This window comes from Trichosurus vulpecula, chromosome 1, assembly GCF_011100635.1.
Source record: "Trichosurus vulpecula isolate mTriVul1 chromosome 1, mTriVul1.pri, whole genome shotgun sequence".
NCBI lineage: Eukaryota > Metazoa > Chordata > Mammalia > Diprotodontia > Phalangeridae > Trichosurus > Trichosurus vulpecula.
Window position 1 is genome coordinate 142,057,726 of NC_050573.1, and position 23,880 is coordinate 142,081,605.

The 23,880-nt window shown below is 39.9% G+C and overlaps 2 protein-coding genes across 2 annotated transcripts in view; one reads left to right on the plus strand and one right to left on the minus strand.

Moving 5' to 3' along the window:
- Nucleotides 1-609, minus strand: part of DCAF13 (DDB1 and CUL4 associated factor 13) — a 35,042-nt gene extending 34,433 nt beyond the window's left edge. The window contains 2 exon segments of the mRNA XM_036741429.1: nucleotides 524-545; nucleotides 547-609. Coding sequence (XP_036597324.1) covers nucleotides 524-545; nucleotides 547-594 — 70 coding nt within the window. The 5' untranslated portion in view covers nucleotides 595-609.
- A 336-nt stretch (nucleotides 610-945) lies between these two features.
- SLC25A32 (solute carrier family 25 member 32) overlaps nucleotides 946-23,880 on the plus strand; it is a 30,368-nt gene continuing 7,433 nt past the window's right edge. The window contains 5 exon segments of the mRNA XM_036742003.1: nucleotides 946-1,258; nucleotides 8,190-8,217; nucleotides 8,219-8,338; nucleotides 16,382-16,467; nucleotides 18,057-18,214. Of these exon segments, the coding sequence (XP_036597898.1) occupies nucleotides 1,105-1,258; nucleotides 8,190-8,217; nucleotides 8,219-8,338; nucleotides 16,382-16,467; nucleotides 18,057-18,214 (546 nt within the window). The 5' untranslated portion in view covers nucleotides 946-1,104.

The window sequence follows — 23,880 nt, forward strand, 5'->3', positions numbered from 1 at the left end:
CCCTGGACAGCCCACTTAACATCTTTCTGCCTTAGTCTCTTCGCCTGTAAAATGGGCAAAATAACAGCGCCCCCCTCCCAAGGTGGTTGCAACAAGAGGTATTTGTAACGTCCTCAGCAAACCATACAGCTTTATATAAATGCTACTGTTATCTCTAAGGGTTCTTCCAATCCAGCGTTCTGCGCTTCTGATTTAACACGTGCACGACGTTCTTCAGCAAGTTGGTGAAATAAACTAATTTGTGAACTTCACAAGTCCTCCCGCCACTGGAGAGTTAGCCTCCCCCGTACCGAGGGTGGAAACCGTCCAGCGAGCGCCCCACGTGTCCTCCCACTCGAGACAACGAACCCGAGCGCAGGACGCGGGAACCGAGGATAAGAAACAAGGCCCGGCTCGAGTCACCCACTTCTGGTGGGGGGACCCTGCCACCCTCCTCCGAGGGGCCCGACCGAGCTCCGTGTGCGAAGAGGCGGCCGTAGGGGCTGTTCGGTCCAACCTCTCCCACTGCCTACAGCCCGCTCACCTCTCTGCAGGTCCAGCTTGGTTTTCCCGGACATAATGGTCCGGGTTCCGGCTCAACATTTTCACCTTCATCTTGCCGGCGCGGCCACTCCGACCAAGCTCCCCCGCGCTCACGACTTCCGCTTTCCCCTCGGATCGTCGCCGCTACTTCCGCTCACGTGAGCGAAGCCGGGAGGAAGCCCTCTTCAATCATCCTCTCATCCCAGGCCCCGCCCACGACCCGGCGGTTTGTAGTTTCTCCTCTCCGGAAAGCGGAGGCGGGGCTTGGAAGGAGGTGGGATCGCCTGTGCGAGCCTCCCTACCGCGGCTGCGTGCCGTGCGCCTCCGGCCACCTCGCGCGCCTGCCCCCTCCCCCCACCGAAGAGCACGCTCATTCGGCGGCTTCCGCCGCGCCCCCTCGCACCACGCCCCCGCCCTCGGCTCCCGGAGTTATCTCCCGGCGCCCGCGCGCAGGTGGTGCCCGACCCCGGCCCGCGGCTGTTCCGCCGATCCAGGCGGCGACGGCCGCTACAGTGGCGGCCCGCGGCGTCTCGTCCCAGTTCCGCGGCTCTGGGCGCAGTGGTGCCCGCGGCTCCCGACATCATGACGGCCCAGAGCCAGTCGACGGCGGGGTCATCGCCTTTTTACACAGTCTTCCGTCACGTGCGGTACGAGAACCTGGTGGCGGGCGTGAGCGGCGGCGTCCTCTCCAACCTGGCGCTGCATCCGCTCGACCTGGTGAAGATCCGCTTCGCGGGTAAGAGGGCGCCCATCCCGGCGGAGGCGGAGGCGGCTCGCGCACCCCAGGGGCTGGGGCACGGAGCTGGCGGGCAGCAGGGGAGGGGGGAGGGGGCGGACCGGGAGCCCGCCCTGGGGGGTCCTCCATCGCCGTGGGACCCTGTCCGTGGGGTTGCCGGCGTGGGACCCTCCTTCGAGGGCCGCTTCCGAGTGCGGCGTCCTCCCCCTGCACCACGCGCGGGGGACCTTGCAGTCGCTGCCACTGGGACGGTTACCCGGAGGCAAGCACATGACAGGCCACCCAACGACAGCAGCCTCAGGGGCTGGGGCCGGGGAGGAGCACACCGGCGTGTGGGCCGGATGTTTAGGGGTGGGATGGAGAGTAAATGGTTTTCTTTTTATCTGCATCTTTGCCTTAGGAGCTGCCCCCTCTTGAATAGGCAAATATAGTTACCTGAGTAATTGATGCACAGAGATTTCATGACTTTTACTAGCTGTGGCAGTACTTGAACCCTGGTTCAGGCTGACTGTCAACAAGCATTTATTAAGCGCCTATGTGCCCAGGACTGGGGATACACAGTAACCCACTGTCAAGGAACTCATTGCCTAGCTCCCTTTCTTGAAGGAATACATCGTCAGAGGCCACAGTAGATTTTTTGCAAAGTTTGAGTGTTCTATTAGCGTTTTGTGTTTAACAGGTTATGAGCTATAATAGTCTATGTCCCGGGTAGGGAACCTGCGGTCTCGAGGCCACACGTGGCCCTCTAGGTCCTCAAGTGTCGCTCTTTGAAAAGGGATTTGTTCTGTGAAGTTTGGATTCCGTCAAAGGGCTGCTGCTGAGGACCTAGAGGGCTACACGTGTGTGGCCTCGTGGCTGCAGGTTCCCTACCCCAGGTACATAGTGGAGTTCAAATCCCATTCCCTGATGAATCAGCCTTTCCTAGTCCCCTCAATACCAGTGCTGATCTCCAAATGTTCCTGTACATACCTTGCATCTCCAGAAGTTGTTTGCCTGTTGTCTCCACCTGTAGCGGGAGGATCTGTACATCTGGCACTGCCAATTTGTAAGCACTTACTAAGAGCCCACCAAGCAATGGGTCAAAAGACTGGCCCTGCCCTCAAGGAGCTCAGAATCTATTGGGGGAGATAGCAAACCAAATCTCTCTGTTTAGCATATTGCCTGGCACATAAGACATTTAATAAGTGCTTCATTTGATGTCTACTCACTGGATGAGCATTTAACCTCTTTGGCTTCCTTCTCTGTCAAATGAAGGTCATGATATCTGTACTATCTACCTTAGGATCAACCAAAATGTTTGAACGTTCAGGAAAGTCTGCTTGGACAACGGAGCTTTAAATTTGTTAATTTTCTATTGTATAAAATTTAATTGCATACAGATCAGGTTTGTCTCACTATTAGATCTGGAAAGTAATCTGATTATTTAGAGAATTTCATTCTTTCCTTGGGGATAATTGAAGGATTCCACATGATGTACAGTAGTATTCAATATATAGTATGAGATTTTGAGTCAGAGGGCTTGGGTTCAAACTATGACTCTCCTACTCATTTCTGTGTGTCTCTGGGCACAAGTCACTCTGCCTCCTTGTTCTCATAGGTAAAATATGCCAGTTTGACTAAAATCTGAGATCTAAATCTATGTTTCTACCAAGATGTGGGAAGCGTAGTACAAATAGCATTCTGGACTGTTACAAGTCTTTTCAGGAGCTTCCAATCTATATGACTATAGGAAAGCCCTATCTCAGACCCTCATAGGGATATAGTTGCACACCTTACCATTAATGGTTGTTGTGAGGAAAACTCAAACCTCAAAGCACTAGATAATGAATTTATGAAGTAGTGTGAAGTAATATCTCTTCCTTAATGTTTACTGACTTCGGCGAAGTTCAGTTTTGTCATCTGTGAAGTGGTGACAGTAATACTTATAGTACCTATCCTCATTCATTTTCCCTGAGGAGCAAGTGAAACTATGTAAACCATCTTTTAGACGAGGAGTGCTAGCCTTATTCTTTGTAGCTCTGTATTACAGCCCCATAACATTCATTGTGGAAGGTACAGAATCATAGTTCAGCTCAGTATTAGAAAGACTTTTCTAAGACTTAAGTGAGTCCAAAAATCAGTGAGCTGCCTTCTGAAGTAGTAATTGTCCCTGGCAATGTTCAAATAGGGACAGAATGACAGTCTGAAAGGAAGAGAGAGAATATTAAGTATTTAATAGCACCATATGCCAGACAATATACTAACGGTTGGAGTTACAAATACAAGCAAGCAAGACACATTTCCTGCTTTCAAAGAACTTCCTTTCTAGTGGGGGAAGATTGTACACGAAGGGAAAAAAGAGTGTCGTGTGAAATTATCTGGAAGTACCATGAAAGCCTTGTTTCCATCAAAATAAGCTTAAAATACATCTAACATCCTTTTGGCTGTCTCTTTCATTGTGGAGGAGGAGGAGGAGGAAGATGAAATAGGAGTAATGACCAGAGTAAAAGCAGTTAGTCAACAGTGAGCAAGCATGTACAAGCTTTCACTCTGGCTGATAGTCACTTGTACCAAGTGCCTGGGATTCACACAAAGGCAAAAAAAAACGTGATGCCTGCCCTTAAGAAGTTCACATTCTAATCAAGGAGACAGCATACCAAGACTATGAATATACAAGAAAATGTACAGAAAGATGGGTATCTCAGAAGGCCATGGAGGAGGAGACAGTGGGAGGACCAGAAAAGGCCTTCTGCAGAAGATTCTGATTGTCCTGAGCATGAAGTCAGTGGCTGACCTAAGGAGGGAGAGCACTCCAGGCATGGTTAAATAGGCAGTGAAAATGCACAGAATCAAAGGACAAGAAATGGAAGAACTGCAAGGAAGGCGGGTGTTGCTGGATTTATCGTCTCAGAAGACTGAGCCAGGTGGTAAATGACTTTAAATGCCAAGTAGAGTTTTCTATTTAGAGATTTGAAGCAAGGACACCAATCTGTCACAATATACTGTGTGTATACATACATGTGTATGTATGGTTTTTTTCCAGGCATGTGGTAAAGTTTGCACTATGGTGGTAGCCATCGATGAGAGTAGGACTGGAAATTTAGATCTTGGAATTAGCAGCATGGAGTTGAAAATGGAAACCTTGAGAGCTGATATGTTCACCAAGCAAGATATTATGGAACAACAGTTCTCAAACTGGGGTCCTTGAATTTTTAAAAAATACATTTTGGTAACTTGAATATAATTGCTTTCCTTCATAATTCCATGCATTTACAAATAATTTGAGAAGATCTATGACACAAAAAGGGTTAAGAATCCTTGACACTCTTCTTAGTTATTAGTACCCTTTTCCTCCTCACGTTGTCTTGTATTTCTTTAAATCGTTCAGAAAGGCAAACTATCTTAATTTCATTTCCGTAACCTACGTGTGTGTGTGTGTATGTATCACACACATGCAAGGCAGAGACATGCTGATTGCTGAAGATGGAACAGGAGGAAGGAAGTAAAACATTCATCACGAGCACTAATAACTTTTATAAATAATAACAGCCAGATAGCTATAGCTGGGTGGTGCAGTGGATAGAGTGCTAGAGTCAGAAGAAATCTTCCTGAGTTCAAATCTGGCCTCAGACACTTGCCATCTGTGTAGTCCTGGGCAGGTCACTTAACCCCATTTGCCTCAGTTCCTCATCTGTAAAATGAGCTGGAGAAGGAAATGGCAAACCAGTTCAGTATCCCTGCCAAGAAAACCCCAAATGGGGTTGCAAAAAGTCAGGACACAACTGAAATGACCAAACAGTAACCTATAATAGTACTTCATGGACATGACTCTGAGTATAGTGTAGAGTAAAATATTATAGTAGAGAATAACATTGTCTACAAAGAGGGTGAAAATTACCTATAATTATGAGAATTTTGGTACATAACTTTTCAAAAAAGTAAATATGGAGATCTTTGGACTAGAGCCATAATTAGTTGGACTTTGACAAGCCAGGTGCTTCTTAGCTCCACTTGGGGAGTATTACAGTGATATGAGCTTCATGTTGAAAAAAATGAAGGAGAGAAAATAGGTAGTTTACTGGATCAAAAGACTTATGCAAGGGGAAGAGGATCTAAAACTTAAAGAGCTGAGTGAGAGGAAAATTGAATAATTCATTTAAAGGAGTAGCTAAACTGTACTATGGGCAGATTAGTTATAAAAGGAATTGACTTTGCCTTTCAGCTATTAATGATTTGTCTCTAATCTCCACTGGGAGGGAGGGGTGGGCAGGGAGGGGAGGAACCTGCTTTATTTATTAAACAGAATTTAGAGATATAAAACTGGTTGGAAAATTTGGAGTTTGTAGATTTAAAAAAACCTTTGGAATTTTTTTTGTAACTAAAACACAGTTGTTGTTTTTTATAATATAAAATGTCAGATTCAAAAAAGAAATCTGATTTTCCCTTTTGTTTCAACAATCTGGCTAGCAGCCTCTGTGGGGGGTGTAAGATCAACAACAGCCAGCTCACAGAACGCTACAAAAGCCCAGATTCTTTTGATCTGCTTTACTAAGGAAAGCAACATTAAGGGGTTAACAAGCTTACTTTAATTCAGCATACAGATACCATTCACTTAGTTCAGGGGAAAAAGCCAGCACCCTGAACTTCAGAGCAAATACAGACAAATTACAAATATCGACAGACAAATTACAAACATCGACAGACAGGCTTAGTTCAGCCAGGAAGCTCATAACAAGGGCTGGCCCAGAGTCATTCTCACCACCATGGCTGTGGGTCAGAGCTCCAAAAAAGAGGAAGACAACCCTGGTTTATATCTTTTTCAGGGTCAAGGGTGAGTCACACATGCAACTCACCCACGTGACCTAAAATCATCACAAAGATTCAACTTAAACCAATGTGGTCTAAAAGCCTCTGATGTCACTCAAACCCATGTAAACTAGGCTTTCCTATGAGGCAAGGAGGTCATCAGGGACTCCTAATTTAATCAAGGAAATAAAGGCCAAACTCTTCAAGGGCACTTGGTTGAACTGAGTGCTAAGAGCCTGTGTGGGACAACAGACCACTGGCTCAAATAAAAAAACAGAGGTATCTCGGTTTTCTCAAGGTAGAAACAAAACAGAAGCTTTATTTGATCAAGTCTCGCAAGAATTGAGCATCTCCTCTCCCACTACCAGGGCGGAGATGGTAGTGAAGAGAGGCAAGGGGAAGAAGGCAAGCAAGGGGATATATATCCTTGTACAAACAATTCTAAGAAATCCCACCCCAGAGGCTGGACCTCTGTCCCCATTTGCGGGGACAGGTGGCCTCACAATCTAACCAAGAATAAGTTTTACCCCAATACCAGCACAGAAACTACAGAATTACCTTATAAGGAAACTTTAATGTTAAGATGGTGGTTTGTGAGTAGGCTAGGGAGGGGGAGAGGGGAATACCACCTGATTTCCCCGAAATCATATGATTTACAGGAAAACGAAACTTAGGCTTAGTAAGGTCCATCCTAACTAAATTTGTACTATTTGAGTATCACCTTGCCTGAGTTATTCATAGGGAAGCTTTCACAATCTTGTATTCCATTCACAGCTGAGGTGACATCTACAAATCTAAAGAAGGGGGAGTAAGACATTCCTAAAGGCTAAATAATCAGATTCCCACAGACTCAAATGTATCCCATTTCCCTTTTCTCTAAATATTGATTCTCAAACATTAATAATACATATGTATATATATATACATATACCCTGTGAAGTGTTCACACTCTATTCCTCACTACCTCACACAAGCCCATTTTGATTGCCAGCATACCTTTATATGTATATATACATTTATTACTCAACATTTTGTCATTCACTGTTTAAGAGAATTGATTTTTTTGTTTTGTTTTTCATTCGAAGGTGATTTTTTTACATAATTTTAGAGTTAAAATGGATCTCAGAGACCAATTAGTCCAACCCATACCTGAAAAAGAAATGCTTTTTACAACATACACAAGTGATTACAACTTTTGCTCATAAGCATTCTCCACTGAAGGAGAATCCACATCCTCCTTAGGCAGCACATTACACTTCAAATAACTGTTAGGAAATTTTCATTACAATGTTTTACATGACTGCACATTGCTTACTATCTCAAGGAGGGGGTAGGGAGGGAAGGATAAAATTTGGAACTCAAAACTTTAAAAATTTACATTGTTGGGAGAAAAATAAAATGTATATTAAAAAAGAAAGAAATTTTCCTTACATGAGGTCTGAATTTGCCCCTTTGAAACGTCTACCCATTACTTTAATAACATGATGTAGTATGTAGAGAGTTGCCTTGGAATCAAGAAGATTTTGGTTCAAATCTAGCATCTAATACATCATCAAAGTATCAACTGTGCCAGATGTTATGCCAGACCTTTGAATACAAATAAAAAGAATGCAAAAATATTTTTCCAGGCCAGAAAAATAGTTTGGAACCAGGATACAAAGGCTTTAAAAACTAGAGGCAGTGGGGAGGCAATGGACTTTATTGAGTAGATTGTACAATATGGTCTGGTCAACAATTAAAGAAAGATAATGTAATTTCTGTAGCATTTTGAGTGCATCAAAAAAAAGTGCTATGTGGACCTGAAATTGTTGCTTACATAAAGGATTTTATCTTTAGAATTTTTTCCTTACACAAAAAAAAGATGTGTACAATGTCAGCATTTATGTGTCCTGTTTACCATCAATGAGAATCTTAACCTTGAGACCTCAGTTTTCTTATTTGTAAAATGAAGGGGTTGGTTTAGATGACCTTTGATGGCCTTCCAGGTCCTTGACTGTACAGAGAAGATGGAAAGGGAAGGGAATAAATATTTGTAAAGTACCTACTATTCACCAGGCACTGTACTAAGCACTTTATCAATATCTCATTTGGAAAGGAATAGGTAGAATTCAATTTTAACTAATTTTTTATATTCTTTATTGTGTAGTGAATGACGGACTGGAACTGAGACCAAAATAAAGGAATAGTACATTGTTTGACCACTATTTGGAAAGTTGATGGACTACGAGGCCTTTATCAAGGAGTAACTCCAAATGTGTGGGGTGCAGGTTTATCTTGGGGACTCTACTTTTTCTTGTAAGTATGTCAATAGAGGTCTTAAGATATCCTCTGAGAGAGTATGGATTTTTTAAAATATATTACCCTTCCTTTTACAGCGTAGTGTTGACAAAGCTAAATAACCAGCCTCATCTGCTTGTTGATATTTGTGTATAGGACTTGAAAAGGTGCTATGCAGCAGCCTTCATTGTCTCTGGTTATAATATATCTGTAGTACAAGAGAGCTTTACATTAAAGAGAAGGCTCTTTTAATGTAGATTTACTATCCAGTTTTCCCTTATAAAAAACTAATTGTCCAGTGTCCACTAGAAGTAAACTTTTCTTCTAATGTCCACATGTTGCTCTTTCATGGTTCATATTTACTTCTGACAATGGGTATTTATGTACAGGGCAAAGAAATGAATATTACTTACCTTGGTTTTGCCATTATGTAACAATTTTGGTTACCCATTTGTGGGAAGGTATGGAACTTGAATCTAACACTTAAAATGAAAATGTTTTTGTTGTTTGTGGATTATAGTCACATGTAGTATCCATGGTTATCAATCATTTGTTGGGGAGGAGTTGTTGGTTCTGGAGTTCTCCAAGAATACAAAATTCCACATTGTGAACCTGGAAAGGTGGAGAGGTCAGAGGTGAATGTTGACTCTTACATAACCTTAAAAAAACATACAACAAAGCTACATGAGAACTATGGGTGAAAGAGAGAGCTCAGGTGGCTAAGAAGACAGAAATGATGTAACAAGAGGACCACAGCATCTTCTTTGCTTTCTAACATTTGACCAACTTCACTTCTTAGTTCTTTTTGGTCTACTTCAAAACTTATTCTGTCTCTACCGTTTGGAAATAACTGGCAATTCTTTTGAACACAGGGAGAACAAAACACATATGACTGTAACGTTGTCATGTTCTCATGCTGTCCATGAGCCAAAAGAGACCTTAGAAATCATCTAATCCAGTTGGTTCATTTGGTAGCTATAACTGAGACCCAGAGAACTTAAGAACTTGATAGGGGTCATATGTGGGGCAGATTTCTGCTATTAAACCCAGTTCTCCAAATCTACTGTACCATACATACCTTCTCAACATTCTCTGCCATAAACGCATAGGAACATAATAGCACGACCTTGTCACATAACCATATGTTATGGGAAAGAGCCTGAGTTGATATAGTTTGCAAACCGTCCGTGCATGCCCATGCTATATGATTCTTGTCTCTGATTCCTGTACGTCTGCCGTGAGAGGAGGGGACCCACTGTGCTAGAAATCTTCTAGGTCTTTTGACATTGCATGAATACTAATGAAACATAGCAGTTATCCCTCATTCTCACTATTTGACTCATCCATCTTTTTACCCAGTTAGGTATTTCTCTGACACATTTTATACTGCTTTGCTCACATAATTCCTCATTTGCCATCTATTCCAATCTTCTCATAGCCCCCTTGTATCTTCTCCATTGCTTCTTGGGTGATCCTTAAGTTCACTTCTTTAGGGACTGCAGTATTCAACCAGTTAATCAACGAGCATTTATTGAACACCAGCTGTGTGCAGGGCATTATATTTTATGACTCACAGCCATACAGCATCATCAGTAGCATTTTGGTATTTTAAAAATCAGCCTTTGCTTTAAGGAGAAGCTTAGGCTTATTAAAAGAATGCTAAATAAATAAAATAATTTCTGAAAAGTACATTATTTGCCCATCTGTAGTATTTGTCCAAAGTATATTTATTGATGAATGGATATGGTTATCATTCAGTTCTGTGTGATAATCTAGACAACAGACAGTCTTCATTTGTTTTTTGTTGGTTCTCCCCCTCATCCCCACCCCTGGGTGGATAGGCTAAACTATTGAGTTCCTATACATCTTACTTAGAAGGCTCTGCGTTGTTCTGGGGATTGATGTAAAATGACAGTTGCAAACATGAGCTTTTACACCACCTCAGAAATCTTTCCCTATGTGGACTCTATGACAACACATTTGGCAAACACATCTTCTTGGTTTATGTGACAATATTTGAACAAAGTTAAATTTGTGTTACATTTTTTCGGGGTTCTTATATGGTTTCAGCATCTGCATGGGAAACACTTTAGGAGTAGAACCTTTAAAGCAAACTCTTTTTTTTTTTTTTGTAATCAGCAAACAGGTGAGATCTTGTTTTCTTTATATCTTTCAGTCTTTTAGAGGATTATAAACATGTGATCTACTATAAAACATTTTTTTTTGCAGAAGGCTCCTTTTTTCCTTCTCATAACTTCATCACAAATGCACTCTTTGAGTGACATTGAGACAGTAAAACATGTAACAGTAACTTTGAGAGACAGTAATAAACATGTAAGTTAAAGCAATTCTGAGCTATTTTGCCTTTCACCCTGCACATTGACAAAGATGACAAAAGATGGAAATAGTAAATGTAGTAAATAGTAAAAATGAAGAAATACATGTACACAGGCAGTTGGTGGAACTGTAAATTGGTCCATATTTTTTGACTCAAATATTCCATTGCTTGGTATATATCCTAGGGAGGTCAAAGGCAAAGAAAGATCCTGTATATACCAAAATATTCATAACAGAAAATGGCTGGAAACAAAGTGGGTGCTAAACAATTAGGTAATGGCTACATAAATTGTAATAGAGAAAAGCAGTAGAATATCATTGTACATTGATGAATCCATCAAGAATTTTTAAATATATGCTATAGGTAAGGTGCTGGAGCAACAAAGACAAAAACGATGCAGTGTCTGCCATTGAGGAGCTTACATTCTATAGAAACAAAGATGAGGAATTCGGAAAAACATGGGGCAATTTATATGAATTGATGCAGAATGAAGTAAGCTGATACAAGGAGGTAGTATACATGACTACAGCAATTTAAGTGGGAAAAAACCCAATAGAACAAAATGGAATGCTGTGTAATTATAATGATTCAGTTTGGCCAGGAAAAAGAGTTGAGAAATATACTTTCCTCACTGGAGAAGTAAGGGACCTGTCAGACTCAGTTGACATGTTAGTTGGTTTTGTTGAACTACTTTTTTTTTTTGTAATCTTTCTTATAAGGACAAGGCTTGCTAGAGAGGGAAGGGGGAAATTATATGTTTGGAAATAAATGTGTAAAAATTAAAAGCATCAACAGAACAAAAATGAATAATTTTCTAGAGGGAAAAAAGTAGGCATATGGCTTAGTAGTAAATTATGTAATAGGATCTATACCTTTTGTACTCTCCCCTTAAGGGTACAATTCTTGAGAATTCTTAACACTAAAAATAGTGTCACTTGCTGATCAGACTTCATTTATGTATACTTGGTCTGGTCCAACTGTTCTCTTCAGTGCCATTTCATTTCCTCATATAGGACATCTGTATGAGATGTTTAAGTGCATATGTGATGGCTCCACTAATTTTGATGATGAAACAAGTTTGTAATGACATCTTTACAGATGTTTTTCATTTTTGCCTGTTGTCCTCAGTTCCATATTTCTCTTAATAGTCAAGAATTTCTTGTGAAGTAGATTGATTTTCCTGTTTTAAAAAAGGCTCCATGGAGTGTTTGTTAGGTGATGGTAATCCCTTCCCATTTGGTACTTTGCCCTCAGTTAAAGCATGTATTCACAAAGCAATAGTGTTACCTGGGTTATTGTCAGCAGTCCATACACCTTCATCTGAGGGGCAAATGTTGGCTGTTCCTTCCCCTTTTTAAGTCTCCCAACAAAATCATAATAGTTTTCTGTAGCCCAACTGGATAGAGTGAAATTTTATGTTACCTCTATACCCTCCTTCTTTGGATAGCATTCTTCCTGGACTTCTTAAGGGTATTATGTTCAGTTAAATTACTTTTCCTGATGACTCAGAGTCATGATTATGAACGTTGGCTGTTGGGCTGTAATACAATGATGTTCTCATGGCCTGTTGAGGTGAATGGAGTGGGACTCTTTGTCCACTTGTTCATCATCCCAGATTGCTATGCTTTCCCCGCCCCCCTGTTTTTGTTTTTGTTTTTTTAAGTACTCATTTCTATCTTTAAATTTCTCATCTGTTCCCTTACTGTCATCTATTGCTTCTTCTTAGTGTCAGTGCCCCTTCCTCCCTTTCTAACTGATGATCAGGCTTCTTAGAGTTATAAATAAAATAAAGGTAAATTATAAGTGAATCCCTGAGGGACTCTCCATTGAGTAAAGTTCATATAATTTGTGACATCTTTTTTGCCTACTTTCTTGGCTGCGTTTCAAGTAGTTGACATTGTTAGTTAAGTGGCTTTCGGATAAGTATTATTAAAATAAAAAAAAGTTATTTCTCAAATTTGTTTTTTTTTCTTTTTTGCAACAGTGCACTAGACTTGAGTTGGGAGACTCGGTCCTAGTCTCTGATCTGTTTTATCTGTGTTATTTTGGGCAAATCGCTTTACCACCCTGGACCTCATATTCCTCATCTGTGAAATGAAATGGTTGGACTAGATGACCTCTAAGGTGTCTTGCTATTAGTAAAGACATTTCAATAATAGAATTAGTTTTTCACAAAGATTACCCAATGAAAAGTCTCTTATTTTCATCAGGGAAGGGAATTAAGCATTTATATAGAACCTACTATGTTCCAGGCACTATACTAAGTCGTTTTGCAAAAACAATCTCCTTTTGATCCTCACAACAACCTTGGGATGTAAATGTTATTATCCACATTTTCTAGTTGTGAAAACTGTGGCAAAACAAAGTGACTTGCCCAGGGCTCTTTCTAGACTAGAGGTTCTTAACGTTTTTGTGTCATAGACTTATATGGAGACTTCAGAATAATATTTTTAAATGCATAAAATAAAACACATAGGACTACAAAGAAAACCAATTATAGTGAAATAGTTATGAAAAACAAATTCATAGACCCTCCCATATAAGAGCCCCTGTTCTAGACCATTCTGTCACCACCATCACTAGCCACTCTCCCTCTCTCCTTCCTTTTCCTATTACTGTAGAGTACAATACCAACCTCTCACCTCCTCAGACTCACAACCTAGCTGTCATCCTCAACTTCTCACTATCCCTCACCCTCCATATCCAGTCTGTTGCCAAGGCATGTTGATTTCACCTTTGCAACACATCTTAAATATGCCCCCTTCTCTCCTCAGACCACCACCACTCTGGTACAGGCCTTCATCACCTTATGCCTAGACTATTGCAACAGCTGCTGGTGGGTCTGCCTGCCTCAACTCTCTTCCCACTCCAATCCATTCCTCATTCAGTCACCAAAGTAATTTTCCTAAAGTGAACATCTAGCTATGTCAACTCCTACTCAGTAAACCCCATTGGCTCTCTTTCACCTCCAGGACCAAATACAAAATCCTGTTTGGTGTTAAAAGCTCTTCATAACCAGACTCCCTCTTGCCCCTACACATATCTTTCCATTCCTTACACCCCACTCCCTGCCACATATTCTTCAGTCCAGTGACACTGGCTGCCTTGCTGTTCTACAAACAAGGCACTCCATCTCTTTTATTTAAATAATACTTTGTTTAAGTTTTGAGGTCCAGATTCTATTCCTCCCCTGAGGATTAAACAGTCTGATATGGGTTATACATCTGTAATCATGTAAAGTATTTCCATATTAGTCATTTTAACACTCCATCTCTTGATTCCAGGCATTTTCTCTGGCTGTCCTCTATGCCTGGAATTCTCTCCCTCCTCATCTCTGCCTAATGGCTTTCTTTTAAGTCCCAACTAATATCTCAGCTTCTACATAAAGCATTTCCCAACTCCTCTTAGTTTTTTAGTGCCTGCCCCTCTATTAATTATTTCCTGTTTTTTCATTGTATTTTATATTTATGTAGCTTATCTGTACATATTTACTTCTTCTAACTCTGCTTCCCCGTTAGATTGTGAGCTCCTCAAAGGCATTTCTTTTGCCTCTTTTGTATTCCCAGCACTTAGCATAGTGTCTGATGCATAGCTGATGTTTAATAAATGTTTATTGACTGATTGTTTTGAGTCTAGAACGTGAATATCTACCATCTCCACATCCTTCTCAACGGCACTACTGATTTCTAGATATTTCTTAACTTCTTTAATGACTTTAGTACTGGCCGACATTTTAAATTTCATGCTATCATTTTCACTATTTGCACTGTTTACACATCTGGCGCATTGGACTCATAGTACCTCAGCTTTCTCAGCAGTAAGGTTACATGGTTACTTCCAGAACTACTCCACCTCCAACTTCTCAAATTCTTGAATTCGTTCTCCTTCACTATTCTATTTTGTTCATATCTTTTGAGGTGATTCTTTGTCTTAATCATGACCTCTGGTCTCTATTCTTCTAATTATGGAATCATAGAAATTTAAAGCTAGAAGTACCTCAATATAATCTATTTCAGCCTCTTCATTTTTACAAGTGAGGAAACTGAGGTTCTGAGAAGTGAATGATTAAAAGTCCTTCAGTCTCCTTCTGGTTTCATTGCTTCTATTGTAGACCCATGATTAGCTATGTCAGCCTACTCGCTATGGTGCTTTATCAGGAACTTTAAATCCCTTAATATTTTCCCACTAAGCCAGGTGTAAAACTGGAGTCATTCACATCTGCTTTCATTCCAGAATTACCAAAAGTTAGTTATATGGAGAAAGCCATTAAAGTCTGCAACTATCTCCATTACAGAATTATACTCTAACCTAATCTGGGCCTTGACTGCCACTCAACAGTTTTTTTTTTAATTATTAATCTTTTGATGATTTCTTACCACATTCCCCACAGTAGCTATTCAGGTACCTTACTCTAAACATCTCCTCTTGTTCACCTAACTTCTGTTAATGTCAACACAATAATTCTCCAAGTCAGTCGGACTGAAAACTTTTAAGTTTAAGCAGTTTAAGAAGTGCTGAAGGGGTCGGGAGTGGATAAAGCTTAAGAAGCCCTGGTTTAGTTAACTTGAAATCAGAAAATCTCAGTGTTCATGTCCTGGTCTCCTACTTGATAACTGGTGTAACTGTGAGAAAGTCACTTAGCCTCTTCGAGAGTATTTCCTTATCTGTAAAATGGGAGTAATAGTGTTTCACAGTGTTGTTGTGAGGGATGTGCTTTGTACATTGGCGTCATGAGTTATTGTGTAAGCAGTTGGTTCCCAAGGGCTTTGGGTTCTTTCTTTACAATATGTTTTCTTTATCATCCTTTCCTTTCTGTTGCCAGAATCACAAAATTTGAGAATTAAAAGCAATCTCTGCAGCTATTCAGTCCATCCTGCAACAAAAAGGATTACCCTTTGCAACATACCTGATACGTAGCCATCCAGAGATCTCTATTAAGAAAGAACCCAGAACCTACTGAGGCAGCTCATTTCATTTTCTGATGGTTTTAATTGTTGAGGAATTTATCTCTGGTTTTAGGTTCTTAATCTCTTAGCATCAAGAACATGAGCTTATTTAAACTTTGTGTTTATCCCTCACATCCTCTGTCAGAGTACCTTGCATGCAATAAACGTTTGTTGAATGAATGTTCTCCTTCTAAAAATCCGCTTGTTTTTGCCTGGTTTTTTTCCTGTCATCAGATCATTGATCAAATATATGCTTAGATAAAATCTAGTACATGCTCCCACCTTGAAGGAAGTATTGCTATTACTAAATACAGAATGAAATTATACTTCAGAACTGTTTTTTGCTTTCCTGATGCAGCTTCTCAGTGCCATGCTTTGGAGAAAACTCTTCTGTGAAAGCCCCATGTTTTTTGTTTATATTATAGTTCAGCTTTAAATATTACAGGGTGTCCCTAAAGCCTGGACACATAGAACAGTTGACGGCAATGTGGATTTATTGCATCAGGTTCACGTGAATCTTGCAAAGCACATCAACCTTTGCATCACAAATGATGGAAATTTTATTAAAAATGTTATTTGTTAATATTCCAATTAAATTAGATGTTGAACATTTCATTCATTTAATTTCTTGAAAATATGCGTTTTTGCCTATGCGTCCAGACTTTAGGAACACCCTGTATAATTAATGTAAGCAACATATTTTCAAATAACTCAAAACACTAATATGTAGTTTGTTTTTTCTCATCTTCTCTGAAATCTCTTGTTTAATTCTTTTAGCTACAATGCCATTAAATCGTATAAGACAGAGGGGAGAACAGAACGGCTAGAGGCAACAGAATACCTTGTTTCAGCTGCTGAAGCTGGTAAGAAAATGTGTAATCTGTAAAAATCCGGTCAGATGTATAAAAACTGCAGTGTTGTTTTATCATACCTTCTTTGTAGTAACTATTTTCCATTCAGTTGTATTAATTGGCTGAAACTATGGGGAATTCTTGGGATGACTTTTTACTCTGGATACATTTGAAATAATTTATTTTCAATATCTCAGCAAAGTTGTAGATCCATTAGTAATAGGAAACAAGTGGTGGTATAGTCTGCAGAAGGAAAAAAAATAAGGTTTTGGTTTCCCAGTTATTTCATTTAGGGCATTGTTTGATAGACTGGCAAATGTATGTTTTGTAGAACAAAAATGTGAAGTGTGACTTATTCCCTTATAGCATCTGGTTCAGTGCTTAACATACTATGGGATTAATATATATTGATTGACTACTTATAAAACCCAGAAAATATGTAGCTATTAAAGAAATTATAGAATTATTTTATAGTTTTACATATTTGTAAAGTCATTACAATTTCGTGGTAATTTGTTACTTTCTGTTTATCTTATTTTTATGGAGTGAACTGTGATTGAGAACTTGGTTTTGTTATTGGGGTATTTAAGTGTAGGGGAAGAGCATGGGTTTATGTTGCTATAAATAGTTTGCTTTATCCATCTATATCTGTTTTGCTCTGTACAGTGCCTAATACACAACTACTTGAAATAAGGCATTTATTCTTTTTATGGTGGAGATGATGCTGAAATGACTGACTTAAAGGAGCAAAGTGCCCTGAGTATGAATTTATAAAATCATTTCAGATGATCCCCAAATTACAAATGGGTTATGTTCCAAAATTAATTCATAGTCACTTCTTTAGAACTCAAAAGATATTTCCCATATTTTCCTATGTATTTCCCATAGAAACAATGTGATACATGGAAATTAAATTCCCATATTAGACCACAAAAGTATTTTACCCGTAGTGAGCATTACTATTGTATTTTTTTAAGTTCGATAGCTTTTTTGATAGGTAGTATAGCAGCCTAATCATTTAAAATATTCCTGTGAGAAAAGTGTTCCAGTCTCCACAACAGAAAAAGGCAGTGTAGAAGCCCAGCAAATATAACCCTCCCTTTCCCTTCTCTTCCTCCCTTTCCTTCTTCCCTCCTCCCCAACCCCCAATCAAAGCATCTGAATAAGAGGATGAAAGGAATTGGGAAAGTAAGTCCTAGGAACCAGTGGAAAGGAGAAAGCAATGAAGAAACCAGCTTCATTAAGTACCTTCATTATTTACCTACTTTGGGACCAGATTCCCACTCCATGTTAAGCTCTTGAAAATATACCCAAGGAGTGAGATGTGATCCCCTTTTAGGCCCACTCCAAGGAGTGCTGTAACCAATAGACCCCACTGTCCACAATAAAATCCTGCCATCTCCCCAGAATGCTACTTCTCTCCTATCCTTTTGCAGCTGAGGCCACTGGGTCTACCAAAAGATGAGAGCACAGTGATTTAGGTCACTTCTTTATCTCTTGGTTTCAAGGAGAGGTCATCTTTGTCTCCCAACAATACTTTTAAATATTTATGACATTCATTAGTCAAGAAGTATATGTGTAATTAAACTTCTCTATTTTAGGAGCCTTGACACTGTGTATTACAAACCCATTATGGGTAACAAAGACTCGACTTATGTTACAGTATGATGTTGTCAGTGCTTCACAGAGGCAGTACAAAGGAATGATGGATGCACTTGTAAAGATATATAAATTTGAAGGTGTACGTGGATTGTACAAGGTACTTTTTATTTGGTTGTCTTAAATAATTATGATAGATAATTATATCTGTTGTTATTTACACAGTTAGTTGCCACATAAATTTTCATTCACCTTTTAGGTTCAGATTCTGAAAGATTCTGGCACTCAGTTCTAAAAAGAAACAAGCCTATGAGCAAGTAATTTTAATGAAAGTTTTAATTAAGATAATCCACAGTACCAGTTTTGTATCTCTTTAGGCAATTTATATTTACTGCCATATGATGCATTGCTGTGACATGGATGAGATGGGGATAGAATTGTTCACAATTTTGTAGGCATCTTATTTTGATATGTAGGTAATTTGGTATGTATTTAATGCTTAAGCTTTAAACCATTCTGGTGGTTAGAAGAATATTTTACTCACTTTACGGATCAAGTTATAAGAGAAGCAAGTATCTTTCATTTCAGATTTTACAGTTTACAATTGTAAGTAAATGTGTAAAAAGAGATTAGCTGTGTCAGATCGGTAATGCACATGACGGCAACAAATGTCACCTCCAAACTCAATACAAACACTATGGTCTGTATTTTCTGTTAATTACAATTCATATTTAACTAGCCTATCTTGATTAGACCTTTAGCCTCTTAAAGGCTGTGTGCAAGATAAGCAAAATTTATTGCCAGATATCTACAGATAAACTCAGAAATAATTACAATGACTCCTTTATAGTTTTGGATGAAAGAGCATACCACATTGGAAATGTTGCATTATAGGTATCATTCTTGTTATTACTATGTAACCTTGGAAAGGACACTTCACATCTTGGACTTCAGTTTTCTCATCTATAAATTGAAGAGTTTGCAGTAGACCTCTGAGGCTCATATATATGAGCTCTGGATCAATGATGATCCTATAATTCAATCCAGTCCTGAAATTTTCCTATTATACTGCTTTCGGTAATATATGGTTACTTACCATGTGCAAGAAATTGATTAGGGTCTTTAATTATTTAATTCATTATATTCCTTTCCTGTCTTCCCTTTCTGTACCCCAGGCATTGTCAGCCTGCTGGCCAAATTTGGCCTGCTGCCTGTTTTTATACAGCCCCAGCTAAGAATGGAATAAAATTTATTGTGTTTTAAAATGTAAACATCTCTGTAGTGTGTCAGTCTTACACTACCCATTCCCTTTATCTCAGAAAGCAGAAAGAGCATCACATTCATAATGGATCTGTGATTTTATTTCATTGTTGTATTTCTTCAACAGTGTAGATAGAGCAAAACTCATCCGTGTCTTAAGATTTTATGTGATTCTTATCCATGTCCTCCCATATATCCTTCATGAGGAGAATCTACCCCTCATGTTCTAGCTTTCCTGCAGATCTCTTAACATTATTTACATGTTCATCAACATTACCACAGAGAGCAGCCACAGTGGGAATGGGCAAGTTAGCCAAAGGAATCTTATGATGGGTCAGAGACAGATTCCTCCTTATAGGCCACCTCAGCAAGGCCTGACACAGCAGTGCCCAGGCCAGAAAAACTGCATCTGCAGCAGCATGCGTGTGGCCATTGTGCCATCCTTCTTTCTCAATCAGGAATTAGATGATCTTGTGCACTGCCTCTTACATGTAGTTAATTGTTGTTGATACCCACCCTAGGTGACCTAAAATTTTAGTATTCCATGATTTGTAGTCATATAACCTCACTGGAAGAATAAGGATAAGGACTAGACCTGTGATTTCATTGGTATAATGAACTCCCCATAAGGAAATTCCCTTTACCAGTGCAAGTTGTCACCTTGTTAATCTTACAGAATTACCTAGAACATTGAGTAGTTGAGTGACTTGGCTGGGCTTACACAGCCAGTATAAATCAGAGTCAGAATTTGAACCTAGATCTTTTAGCTCTTAAGTCCAGTTTCTATCCACTACACTGTGCCTTTTCACTGGCAGAAAAAAAATTTAATGTGCTAAAAGAATATTGAGGTTAAACAAGTCTGTCTTAGTTTCAGGGAGACAATTTTTAAATAAAATTGAGTATAAGTTGGACTAAATGACCTCTAAAGTCCTTTCTAAGGTTAATATTGTCTAATTCCTTTCAACAGCATGTTCCTAAGCATATTCAAAGAGTCATCTTTTTTTCTTTTTTTTTTAGCCAATATATTGGCTTAGTGTATAGAGAGTTAGGTTTGAAGTCAGAAAAACCTCCAGATATATACATTTGGATGGACAGCCTCTAGAACTGATCTGTTAAAAAAAAATACACACATATACACACACCCCCATACATATATACATATATATGCACACATATCTCTTGGACAAACAGAACAGGTTGGACTGTGCCCAAAATTGAATAGGAGGGCCAAATCTCATTTGGACATTTTTTAGTATTTTTAATGACTTTTTCTTGGAACAAAGCTCCAACTTCCTTATTTATTTGTTTGTTTGTTTGTTTATTATTTTAAGTTTTCAGCATTGATTTTCACAAGAGTTTGAATTACATATTTTCTCCCATTACTACCCTCCCCCCACTCCAAGATGGCACATATTCTGGTTGCCCCATTCCCCAGTCAGCCCTCCCTTCTGTCACCCCACTTCCCCCCATCACCTTTTCCCTTACTTTCTTCTAGGACAAGATAGATTTCTATGCCCCATTGCCTGTATATCTTATTTCCTATTTGCATGCAAAAACTTTTTTTTTTTGAACATCTGCTTTTAAAACTTTGAGTTCCAAATTCTCTCCCCTCTTCCCTCCCCACCCACCCTCCCTAAGAAGGCAAGCAATTCCACATAGGCCACATGCGTATCATTATGTAAAACCCTTCCACAATACTCAAGTTGTGAAAGACTAACTATATTTTGCTCCTTCCTATCCTATCCACCTTTATTGAATTTTCTCCCTTGACCCTGTCCCTTTTCAAAAGTGTTTGTTTTGATTACTTCCTCCCCCCATCTGCCCTCCCTTCTATTGTCCCCCCTTTTTTATCTCCTTCCTCCTTCTTTCCTGTGGGGTAAGATACCCAATTGATTGTGTATGGTATTCCCTCCTCAGGTCAAATCCTTTGAGAGCAAAATCCACTCATTCCCCCTCACCTGCCCCCTCTTCCCTTCCTACAGAACTGCTTTTTCTTGCCACTTTTATGTGAGATAATTTACCCCATTCTATCTCTCCCTTTCTCCCTCTCTCATGCTGTAATTCGATTTTTTTTTTAGATATCATCCCTTCATATTCAGCTCACCCTGTGCCTCTGTCTCTCTATATGTGTATATTCCCTTCAGCTACCCTAATACTGAGGTCTCATGAATTATACACATCATCTTTCCATGTAGGAATGTAAACAAAACAGTTCAACTTTAGTAAGTCCCTTATGATTTCTCTTTCTTGTTTACCTCATGCTTCTCTTGATTCTTGTGTTTGAAAGTCAGATTTTATTTAGCTCTGGTCTTTCACTGAGAAAGCTTGAAAGTCCTCTATTTTATTGAAAGTCCATATTTTGCCTTGGAGCATGATACTCAGTTTTGCTGGGTAAGTGATTCTTGATTTTAATCCTAGCTCCATTGACCTCTGGAATGTCATATTCAATCCCTTAAATGTAGAAGCTGCTAGATCTGTGTTATCCTGATTATGTTTCCACAATACTCAAATTGTTTCTTTCTGACTACTTGCAGTATTTTCTCTTTGACCTGGGAATTCTGGAATTTGGTGACATATTCCTAGGAGTTTTCTTTTGGGATCTTTTAGGAGGCAATCAGTGGATTCTTTCAATTCTGTTTTATAACCCTCTGGTTCTAGAATATCAGGGCAGTTTTCCTTGGTAATTTCTTGAAAGATGATATCTAGCTCTTTTTGTGATCATGGCTTTCAGGTAGTCCAGTAATTTTTAATATCTCTCCTGGATCTATTTTCCAGGTCAGTGGTTTTTCCAGTGAGATATTTCACATTGTTTTTTCAATTTTTCATTCCGTTGGTTCTGTTTATGATATCTTGATTTCTCATAATTCCACTTGCCCAGTCGAATTTTTTTATTTTTTATTTTTTGCTTTTGGTAGGGCAATTGGGGGTTAAGTGACTTGCCCAAGGTCACACAGCTAGTACATGTGTCCAAGTGTCTGAGGCCGGATTTGAACTCAGATCCTCCTGACTCCAGGGCCGGTGCTCTACTCACTGCCCACCTAGCTGCCCTGCCAGTCGAATTTTTAAGGTAGTATTTCTTCAGTGGTCTTTTTGGACCTCTTTTTTCCATTTGGCTAATCCTGCCTTTCAAGGCATTTTGGAGCTCTTTTGCCATTTGAGTTAGTCTATTTTTCAAGGTGTTATTTTCTTCAGTTTTTGGGGGGATCTCCTTTAGCCAGTCCTTGGACTTGTTTTTCATGGTTTTCTCGCATCACTCTCATTTCCCTTCCCAATTTTTCCTCTCTTCCCATGGCCTGAGACCAGTTCATGTTTTTCTTGGAGGCTTTTGATGTAGGCTCTTTGACTTGTTGACATCTTCTGGCTGTATGTTTTGGTCTTCCTTTGCTACCAAAGAAAGATTCCAAAGTCTGAGTCTGAAACTGAGTCCATTTTTCGCTGCCTGGCAGTGTTCCCAGCCAACTTACTTGGCCCTTGAGTTTTCGTCAGGGTATGACTGCTTGTAGAGTAAAGAGTACTTTTGTCCAAGCTTGAGAGTTTGTGCTGTTGATTTCAGAGCTACAGAGCAAGCACTACTCCTCCCCCAAGAACTGCCAACCCAGACTGGACTCAGATCTAAGCTGGCTCTGCACTCCGGCTCGGATCCGATGCCCCTTAATTCCTCCCACCAGGTGGGCCTGGGGCCAGAAGCAACTGCAGCTGCAGTTCTGTAGCTGTACCCCCTCCACTGCCCCCAGGTCAGCGGCCAAACTGCAAACTCCTTTCACTCTGTCCCAGCAGCTTTTCCCACTAACCTTCTCTGTTGTCTTTGGTGTTTGTGGGTTGAGAAGTCTGGTAACTGCCACAGCTCACTGATTCAGGATGCTACAGCCTGTTCTGCCAGGCTCCCGATGTGGTGGTCCGCATGGGCCATGCTGAGCCTCTGCTCTGCTCCACTCCCAGGTCCGTGTGATCCACCTTACCCAGTGACCATCCAGGCTGTCCTGGGCTGGAGCCCTGCTTCCCTCTGCTATTTTATGGGTTCTGCAGTTCTAGAATTGGTTCAGAGCCATTTTTAATAGGTGTTGGAGGGACCTGGTGGGGAGCTCATGCAAGCCCTGCTTTCCAGCCCGAAACTCCAACATCTAGCTGATATTTTTCTAGTGATAGCACATGGCTGCCTCCTGGTACGCTACAGTTTCTAAAGAATTTAACTGTAGATTGACCCAGAGCAATGGAGAAACGTGTAGTAGGTAGGAGTAGACTTCAGGTATTATTAGTGAAGAATTGCACGCAAGAAAGGGCATAAATGATGATGCCAGAGATGAATGACTGCTGGAGCTGGGAATTGGACCAAGTTTTTGGAACAGAATTTGAAATTGAAGGGAAATTTTACCAGCTGTTTATACCCTTTGACCTAGCAAGCTTATTACTACTTGATGTACCGCAAGAAGGTCAAAGTCAGAAAGGCCCTATATATACCCGAATATGAGTAGTACCCTATTTATTAAGGGAGAGAAACAAAGTAGGTATATATGAGTTGGGGAATGACTTAGTTGTGATTTACATAAATATAATGAAATGTTGTTG